The following is a 10,420-nucleotide window of genomic DNA, read 5'->3' as shown; positions in this document are numbered from 1 at the left end:
AGTCCTTCATGTCTACTGTTTTTACGTTACCTAAAGTTCACCATAGTTCTCCAACACGCTTGTAAAACTGTGGTAACGTGAGCCGCATAGTGCAAAACCGTTGTACCGCCAGCTGCCGTCTGACTTCCGTTGCTCCTAAAGTAGTGTTATTATGGTAAGGATGACTTCTGAGCGAGGCGAAAGGCGTTACCGCAGTCTTGGAAAGGGAGGAGTGAGCGGAGGGGTACTCAGTTGGTTGCAATCTGCAACCACACCGCTAGATGCCTCCATATTATACACACTGGAACTTTAAAGGAAAAGTTCAACATTTAGGGAAATGCACTTATTCACTTTCGTGGGTTATGTAATCGGGATTCTCCGTTGGTAGCCTGGTAACTGGTCCCAGTTAAGAAATGGTCATCTAGTGTTAGCTTAAGGCAGGAAGGCAAAAATGACGAGCTTTTCTTTGTTTAACGTGAAAGTAACAGCCCTATAGCGGAAACCAAATACTGTACAACTAACATGGTATGGTACATGAAAAAAAAGGATGTTTGTTGGAGCTCAACTTGCAAGTGAATTAATGCCTCATGTTTCAGTTTGTTTTGATACTGGCACAAATGGCACACTAACCAGGTGTTTAAAAAGTGATGATTTACGAGTAGTACGACTATATTTCAAGTCACAAATGTATCTACCAATTCCATTTTGTTTTAATTGTTGCACAGAATAGACTTTGCAATCATATCTTTCAGTTTCAGAGCTGCTCCAGGGGTTTGGCTCTGTGCTTCTCTGCTTCAAAGGCTTTTGGGAGAGAGTGACTTTCCACCAGGGATGAATTAGTCAAACAACTGCCAATAATCAAATGCAAATCAGCTTCATTTTCAGAAAAAGCATTCATTTCTTGTTTCAAACATCCCATTAAACTGTAATCCTTTTTTGATGCTAAGAATTAATGCCACTAAATACATTTTCATCGTCCTGAGAAGGAAGCTAGAAAAGCGACGAAACTGTCTGAGCCTCCAAACCCACGATAGTTGCACTACGTGTCCTTCCACCACGTACAGCTCCCCTCACTTCTCTCTTTCTGTCACCCACCCACCCACCCACTCACACACACACTGTTCATCAGCCTAAATATAAAGGTCAATGTCAGAGCACAGGAAATGCAGACAACCCCCCTTTAAATATGAACCACTGGTATTTCTTTGCTTCTAAAACGCATCTTTCACTTCCCAGCTCTTCACTGTATGAGTCTGTCCCTGCCTTCTGGGTAAGTCTTTTTGAATTCATCAAACAATGAATGTCAAGGGTCAAACAAACTTTTAGAGTTGATTTAATGTGTGTTGAGCTCATGTTTGACATCTATAATTTTGACTTAAATGTGTCTGACTTTATTTAATTTCTCATATTTAAGATGTGCAGTGTATCTATGTTTACTCTACAAGTAATCAGAGCTAAATAGGCTTCTTACAGCCTGTTCTGTCCTGCCGGTGTGTGTGTGTGTGTGAGTGTATGCATGCGTTCACATCTGATTATTTTTCTTTTTCGTTCATGTTCATGCACCATGATGTGTATCTGCCCTCTCTGCATTTGCTGTATTAGCGGGGGCGCAGTAAAGTCGCAGACAGAAGACAACTACAAGACTTATCTCTGTCACACAGCTTCTGGCCGAGCCATTCGACTGCTGGTTTATCTGCTCCGACACACACCCTCTCGCTGGGGAAGTGTCACTCCGCGCCCCCCTCCACCTCCTCATTCCTGCTGACTCCCTGCTCACCCTCTCCTCTCCTCTCCTCGCCTCACCCCTCTCTCTGGATGCCAGGAGCTTCTAGTCATGGAGGAGATGACAGTCACACACCAGTAAGTGCTTTGTTGTCCCTACCAGCACACTGAGCACAATGGAATTACAGCAAACAGCTCACTTATCTCATTCTGCTATTTTATTGCTGCTTTGTTTCATCTTCTTTTATGTCTAAATGATAATGCAAATTAAACAGGAATATTTCTTAAATCTATTGTTGCTGCGTACTAAACCGTTAACTTATTTTGCCTTCACTAAAATGTGCAGTGATTAAAGTGTTGCTGAAGGCCTTAATCACTTGAATGCCAGAATAAATTCTGTATCACATCCAGTGGTGGGATAATGTTAGTGGGGTATTAGTGTAATTGTGGTGGCATGCTGATAAAATTTCATAGGCCAGCTGAGTACAAAACATGTTGCTCTAGGAAAATGAAATTAGCTGAATGAATGAAATTAATTAAATTTCTGCTTACAGGGAAGCGTATTTTTCTAATTTAAGACTCTTTTAATATTAAGCCTGCAGTTAGACGCTTGACAAGCCATCATCTTTGTCAACCATCTATCCAAAGACCGATACATGCGAAAATAAATTTAATTTCAGACCGAGGCTGTCAGTCACCGAAGCCTCAGTATCAGCGTTTCTAGAGGAGGAAGTGGGGGGCTTCACCGCAGGAAGTGAAGATGACTTGAGGTCAGACAAAGGCCCTGCAGTGACAGACCCAGTACTCACACAGCCTGGTCTCGGCGTCACCACGACAACCATCACCACCATCACGCAGACGGGAGGAGACTGGAGCACCGGCCTGTTTGACGTCTGCGGAGACAAGACTACATGTATGAAATCACCAGAACTTTAATAATAATAATAATAACTTTTAGGGCTGTTAATCAATTAAAATATTGAATTGTAATTAATCGCATGATTGTCCATGATTAATCTCGATTAATATCTGTTCAAAATGTGCCTTAAAGGGAGATTTGTCAAGTATTTAATACTCTTATCAACATGGGAGTGGGCAAATATGCTGCTTTATGCAATTGTATTTATATATTTCTTAATAAAAATCAATTAACAACACAGAACAATGACGAATATTGTCCGGAAACAGGCAACAACAGCTGTCAGCGCATCAGTGTGCTGACTTGACTATGACTTTCCCCATTTTCATTCACATATCTTGAGGTCAGAGGTCAAGGAACCCCTTTGAAAATGGCCACGACAGTTTTTCCTCGCCAAAATTTAGCGCAAGTTTGCAGCATTTATTATTGCGTTAACTTTGACAGCCCTAATATTTGTTCTGTTCTTAGTTTAGTCTCGTATCTCACAGAGAAATTTAAAAGTTGTTTTTTTTTGCCTGTTACAAACAAACACACATCATTCACACACATTGTGTTTGCAGGTGTCCTCGGGGCTCTGGTGCCATGCTGTTTGGACCTGAGTCTAGCTCACCAGTATGGCGAGTGTCTGTGCATGCCTTTGCTGCCGGGATCCACTTTTGCCATGCGAGTTGGGATCAGGGAGCGCTACAAGATACGGGTGAGTGTATTCACTCAAGTGCAAAAACATATCTGTCAATAGCAAGTTGGAGCATCCTTGAATGCACCAATAGGTAGAATATACAAAATGGTTCACTTTAATTTGTGCGAGTGAATTGCTGTATTCATGTACATGTACCTGATGGTTCTGGGTGTGTTCCTGCTGCGCTGTTGTGTCTGCGCTTCTTCTATGTGTGTTTGCATGTGTGCCTGTCCGCATGCTTATCCACAGGGGAGTGTGTGTGAGGACTGGACCACAGTGTATTGCTGTTACCCTCTGGCTGTGTGTCAGATGATAAGAGAGATGAAGCGGAGGATGAAGACACAGACCTATCATGTGTCCACTGCCCTCGAATGCTCCTGAAGAAACTCTAGACAGTAAATGAGGCCTGGTGAGGGCCAACTGAGATTACTGTATGAATAGCACAAAGAATCAATACTATAAGGTTTTGAATGCCCTAAGGGAAGCCTATCCTACAACCTACGAACTTTCATTAATAGCATAAATAGCAAAGAGTCAGAGCTGTGAAGTCTGAATCAGTGTGTATAGGGTTTAGAACTATCTTTAAACTGCTGTCTATTTAGAGAGGATATTATGAATAAACCGGATAACAATATTCTGCTTTTCTCGCAGAGGCAAGAACTCATCAAGTAGATATCAAGCTGGGTGAAAAGCAGGTGGCAAGACGCACGCTTATTTGGTTTCAGTAGCTGTCACTGTCAGCAGACAGCTCTAAACATCTGGTAGAACTCTCAGTCAGACACCAGAAACTTTCAAAAACCAGCCAGCTGTCTTTAATCCTGAACATTTAAATGCACGCAGTTTATTCTATCTTTATCCAAAAAGGCAGTACTCCAACTACTGAAAACTGAAGTAGCTTTTCTGGCAATGTTAATGGAATAATGTGTAACATTTCGGGGGATCTATTAGCAGAAATGGAATATAATATTCATAACTATGTCTTCATTCGTGTATAATCACCTAAAACTAAGAATAGTTTTCGTTATCTTAGAATGACTCCTTCATATCTACATAGGGAGCGGGTCCTCTTCACAGAGTCTGCCATGTTGCTCTGCCATGTTTCTACAGTGGCCCAGAATGGACAAACCAAACACTGGATCTAGAGAGAGCCTTCAACATTTTTACGTTACCGCAGAGTGCAAAACCATGGTACGGCCATCCGCCGTCTGATTTCCGTTGCTCCTAAAGTAGTGTTATCTGACAGAGTTGAAAGGCTTAACCACGGTTTTGCACTCAGCGGCTCACGTTACCACAGCTTGGAAAAGGAGGAGTGAGCGGAGGGGTACTCAGTTGGTTGCAATCTGCAACCACACAGCTAGAAAGCTAGCTAACATAATCAAAACAAGTTTTATATCTATTGAATATTGTTGGACATTTTGATTCCTTGAAGCATTATAACATCATCGACAGATTTCTAAAAAAGGTCAGTTCACCTAAATCCTGAAAAAACAATTTCTCAGTTACCACTAGTGTTATCTAGGCATGTACTTAGTTTCAGTATTATTTGAATATCAGCCTCAGAAACGTCTGTGACCTCCCCAATATAATGTTTTGTTTGTGCTGCTCAAAAAAATTAACATTTAAAAACTGTCTTTCCAAAAAACAATGTCCCTTGTGCTCTGAATATTCAATGAAACTCACTGACAACAGTTCATAGGGACAATTTCTTTGATAGAAAGTGGTAAAAATGAAGTGAGAAAAGTGAACCGGGTGAACCGACCCTTTAATTTTGTCTCGCATCCCAAAGGTCACCAGACATCGTCCCTCTCAGACATGAAGGGGAGAGGAAGTGGGGAAACATAAAACTTTCAAGAGCTTGAGGCACAAATTGTGAAATGGGGACATAACTCAACATTAGAAATCAGACTAATAAATCTCATTTTCAGCGTCCAAGGAAATCCGAAGAAGCACAAAAACCCAAGTCAGCTCAATTTGATATGAACAGTCATTTGGTTTCTGAAGCAAACCTCATTGGTGTTGAGGGTTGTTTTATTTATTTTTAGAGTGTGGGATGAAACCAGTTTGCCAGTCCGTTCAGTATGCAGAACCACTCGTCTGATCACCCGGCAAACAGGCCGCAGCGTAGCTCCGATTACAGTCAACAGTTCAAGTACAGTCTGATGATAATAAATCCCATTTCCATATTTCTGATTTTCTTTTATCCTTCCATTCCTTGGTTCACCTCAGGCATTCAATCATATTATTAATCCAGTCCTGACTGCTGTGGTTCCCTGAACCCGAAATGCCAACCAGCGAGACTGGGTGAGGAAAATGTTATTTCTACACAAAGCAGATGGGTCCTCAAAGGGCAAATATGTAATTTGTTAACTCTTACGGATGTGGTCCCCTACCTGGCAGCTGCTTCAAACGAAATGGGGAAAAAGAGAAAATGGGTTTGGTGTCGAGAGATGTGAATGATAAAATATAATCATATTTGACATACTGTACAGTACACTGCACATTGTGAAAATAAATCTTTTGAAATCATTGCAATTCTTCACACATTTATAGGTACACTTATCTCTTATCTGACTATTTTGTTGTTGATTTTGAGTAAATCGGAAGTCCTCTTCCTTAACCAACAGTGTTACTCAAGTAAAGACGGATGAAGTGTCAGAATGACAGAATCTTAAGTAAAGGTGACCCGCATTCAGTGAGGACAAATTATTTCACATTATAGACTTGCACCATACAATCCGACACAGTGGTGTGCGTTCTATTTCTGCCTATATATGCTGCTAGCTTTAGTGAGAATATACCATTTTGCTTTGCCTTATGGGGGATTTCATCCACCAGTTTATGTCCTGCTGAGGATATTTTTAATTCACCCTCTACACAGAGGACTAAGGACAACCCCTGCTGTGTACCCATGCACATCAAAGAAACATCCGTGAACAGACACGCATTTTGCAGTTTACAAATTCCAAGCTGAAAAACATTTTTAGAATAATATGTTCCCATTTCTATAGACTAAAATATAGCATACCGGCACAGATTGGTAAAACTACCCAGTTTAAGCTGCTATAGCCCCGTTTCCACCGCAGGAACTTTACCCCCAGAACTAAGAACCATTTGAGGAACTCATTGCGTTTCAACTGCAGGGACCAGGGTCTAAATTTTATGGGGCCTTTTTTCGTCCCGACTCATAAAAGACAGAGAGAAAAAGAGAGCAAGAGATTGCAAGGACGAGCGGTAACGTTAGAAGAGGGAGACATCGCGGCGGTGAATGAGAGAAAGAAAAGTTATTTTCTGATTGTTTCACGGCGGTTACGTTCTAAAGCACAAATAAATAACCATCAAACACTCAACAGATGATTTACTGTGGAGACCAACGCTCTTTTCATTTTTTCATTTTCCTCCCCTACATTTCATTTATTAGCCTACACCCAAAGTGCGTCAGTAAATTTATGCATCAGTAAATGCCATCGCAGTGAGACAAAACCGTTTATTTTTTCATGTTGCTTTTTCATATGTCAGCGGACCAATTTGCCTAATCTTTGCAGGTCTTTAGACCACGGTGGGAAAGCAGACAACAGTGGGCTGAAGGAACCTTTTAGTTCCTTGAAAAGTAGTTCCAGGGACTAAACGTTCCTGGCTAATAGCTGCCCTCCCTGCAATGTTAGCTGTTGTTTCCAAGTTCTGCTGCATTGTTTTCAGTCCTCACGTACGTGTTGAAGTAAAAATCCATTATGTAAGTTTCATGACAGCTGTAACATACTGTGAGTTCCAGACGGCCACTGCAGTAATAAGGTCAGCGGGATCTTGCTTATGTCTGCATTAGGCTCCAGTGTTTCCTGGTTGGATAAATCTTCCTGCATCTCCGCTGCTCTCTGCCTACTGGGGGTTGTTAGAGAGCGGGATCTGCCTTGAGCAGAGCTGCCTTCAGGCACTCTGGTAACATCTCTCCCTCCCTGTGCAATGACCAAATGTTATTGCTTCAGCATCAATAGCTTTAAATTGGGTTGGTAAATTGGAAATCTATTTGCCTTGCAAATCAAATACACCCTTAAAATGTCCTACATGCTCTTTCCAACTTTTTATCTATATTTACACAGATTTTTCCTTCCAAAGTAGTGCCGGCCATTACAAGGGGACATTTAACTATTCTCCCAAGCCCCCATAAAAGTCTGTTTTCCCTGCCTCAGCGATACATAACGCATGACTTATGGACTGTGTCCAAAGTAAGCACCAGATTTCTACTTTTACATATCTAATTTGGGCTGAATTGACCTTTTAATTATGTGTGATTTACTGCTGTTTCATAGAACAAAACCCAAAATAGAGTGAATGAATGATCCATGTGCTTACAATTAAACCCATTTACACCTTGTGGCCTTACGTCATCTCTCCCAGATACACCTCCACGCCTGAACCATTAGGGGGCAGTGTTGCCCCGGGTCTGGACCCCTGTTGTTTGTTTTCTATTCCCACAGCTGCTTATACTCTTAAGTGCTGATCTGGGGTCAGAGTTTGGATTTCCGCAGCAGTAGTAGAGGTCAAGTTTTTGGAACAGTGGAGCCCATCCTAAGTCAGCAGTCGTACAGGGACCATAAAACATCTCCGCTGATGTTCTTTCCTGCTGTTTCAGCACGAAGACGACTTTCCCCGCAGATGCATCAGGTGTAGAGAGCACAGGCTGTTATCGACAACAGCCCCTCGGGGAGCTGTGTTTATGTGGGTGTGGAAATGTGTGTGTGATGTATGCAGATGTATCCAGAAAGGTTCTCCCCATGATTGTGCTCATTGCGAGCTGTTACTGCTATAGAGAAACCACCAGTAAACAGATAAAATACACAGCACAGGGGGGAAATAGATCATACGTTTCCCGAGCTGCATACATGACTGAATAAGAACCAGCTGAAGGTGGAGTGTTTGTGCTTTCCCCCCAAACTACACATCGACATTTTCTGAAATGGCTTTTTAATGCATTTCACTTCTCGGTCGTCTCCTGCATGTATTTCCTCTGGTTCGTCTTCTCATTCTTCCCTCCACCCCCTCCTCTTTTCCCCTCAATAATCTCATGTCTTCTCCTCCCTTCACCTTGCCCTCTTTTTATTTATTTCTCTTCTTCCTGCCTGTGAGTGTGTTTTTGTGAGGAGAGAAGGAAAGAGAGAGAGGGAAAGAGGTGTGGAGAGACCTGCAAAGCTGGAGCAGTCGTCCCCCTGGTGATACATCTATCCAGGACAACAAGCACCACCTGGGGTTTACATAACACACACTTCCTCACACTCTCTCTTCATATCACTTTCTCTCTGATACTCTTTTGTTTAATCCTTGCCCTTCCTATGTCTCTCTCTGTTTTCCATTCTGTCTTTCTCTCACACATCATGGAGGAGGCGGGGGGGTGGGGATGGGGGGTTCAGCTGCTGGTTAGCCTGCAGCTAGAAGCCTTGGCAGTTTGTACAGGAGTCTGTGTGCTCTGCTATACTGTTTTGGGGTTGTATGTGATGATGGAGGTTTGGAATCTGTTGGCACCGCTCGGCTCCTCAGACTATAAGCAGGCGGTTTTATAGATTTTTCCATCCCGAAGACAGACAGACAGACAGACAGGGGGAGGATTTCATTGTAGGAATGATTTGACTTCCAAAAACCAGTCATACCCGGGGATTATAATACTAGAGATTTGCTTGTAGCCTTTGTTCCTCGGCAGGACTATATTCCTCTCTGCTAAAGAATTTATCCTTAAATTCCTTGGGTGACAAGAAAAGGGAGGATTTTTTTTTTTTTTTTTTTAACAATATATAAGCTGTGTGTCCTTCGAGGTCATTAAAACGTACCAGAACTAGAAAAACATGGCAGATGGCTTTTTTTTCTCTCTAGCGTTAATTAAAAGAAACAAATATGTTTACAATGCTGTCATGGATCATACTGAATTATGTGGTAAGAATGAAAACATTGAAACCAGTTGATGATTAAAGCTTCAGTAGGCAACATGTTTTTGGCATCACTGGGCAAAAACTCCATAATAACCTTTCAGCACATTGTAATTCAAGTGTTCTGAGAGAAAACTTGACTTCTGCACCTCATCATGGCTCTGTTTTCAGGCTTTAAATAATCTAGCCTGTGACGGGAGATTTTGACCAATCACAAGTCGTTTCATTGAGAGAGAGCGTTCCTATTGGCTGTGCTCCGGCTGCTGGGCGGTGCTTGGTATTTCCTCAGCAGATCTCAACACGGTTGCCGGGTCACAAACTTTCTCATTTTTACAGCTAAACCGCACACTATAATATGTTTCTGAAAACATTTGAGGTAATAAATAGGCATTACATTAACATAATATTGATTCATCAGCGCTGCCTGGTTTGACCGTTTGATCAGAGTTCGCGAGTGATTGACAGCTGCTCAGAGACGGCAAGGCTCCAGCTCGGCTCTGATTGGTTGTTTTCCTCCGGTCTGTGAAATCTTGCAGATGCCATTAAGAGCACTGGAGGACACAGAGGTACATGATTTTTTTTAGCTTACCTGTCTCATGTACTACAGTCAGGGTATAGTGACCGTTTTATAAAAATAACTTTTTTTAATCATATTTGCTCCATTTCTATCCACTGCAGCTTTAATTGAGTAACAACAATGCGTTACTTATATTAACAGTTGCACATTAGTATTGGTCACATGCTACGGTTGGACACCCAGTACCCAGAGGTGAAGAATGGATTTGTACATCGTAACTGAATGTTGAAACAGTTAATATAAAACCAAGCAGAAACACCAAATTTGACTTCAAAGTTTCAATTAGAGGTATGTGTGGACTTCAAAGGACCACATTTATGAGTGAGCTGAAGCAATACGAGGCAAGAAATAGAGGTCAAAAGAGGCCAAATAGTTTATGAGGTTTCTTGTAACGTAAAAAAAATAAAAAAATCTTTAATGTGCAAAGAGTCTTGAAAACCATTGAACACAGACCCCACATTTAGAAGAAGGATCAAGACATGCAAGTTGCAAATAATCCACCAGGATACAAATCAGGACAATGTCTTAACACCAGTAAAGCACAGCCTCAAAACTAACCTACAAATACCTTTTCTTTTTACTTTTAGTACATACTGCAGCTGTCCTTACAAAGTACATACTGTTGCTAACAG

The 10,420-nt window shown here is 41.7% G+C and overlaps 1 protein-coding gene across 4 annotated transcripts in view; it reads left to right on the top strand.

Moving 5' to 3' along the window:
- The first annotated feature begins 252 nt into the window (after positions 1 to 252).
- plac8l1 (PLAC8 like 1) overlaps positions 253 to 10,420 on the top strand; it is a 37,090-nt gene continuing 26,922 nt past the window's right edge. The window contains exons 1-5 of one of the 4 annotated variants that reach the window (XM_037747592.1): positions 259 to 1,249; positions 1,641 to 1,839; positions 2,382 to 2,614; positions 3,181 to 3,317; positions 3,549 to 4,322. In XM_037747592.1, the coding sequence (XP_037603520.1) occupies positions 1,814 to 1,839; positions 2,382 to 2,614; positions 3,181 to 3,317; positions 3,549 to 3,680 (528 nt within the window). In that variant the 5' untranslated portion in view covers positions 259 to 1,249; positions 1,641 to 1,813 and the 3' untranslated portion in view covers positions 3,681 to 4,322. Of the gene's footprint in view, positions 1,250 to 1,358; positions 1,840 to 2,381; positions 2,615 to 3,180; positions 3,318 to 3,548; positions 4,323 to 10,420 lie in introns of those variants that run through there. The other 3 variants (XM_037747590.1, XM_037747593.1, XM_037747591.1) reach the window with 3 other exon arrangements.

Source organism: Sebastes umbrosus, chromosome 17 (assembly GCF_015220745.1).
Source record: "Sebastes umbrosus isolate fSebUmb1 chromosome 17, fSebUmb1.pri, whole genome shotgun sequence".
In the NCBI taxonomy this organism is placed as follows: Eukaryota; Metazoa; Chordata; class Actinopteri; order Perciformes; family Sebastidae; genus Sebastes; species Sebastes umbrosus.
This window is presented reverse-complemented; position numbering and strand designations above follow the sequence as displayed.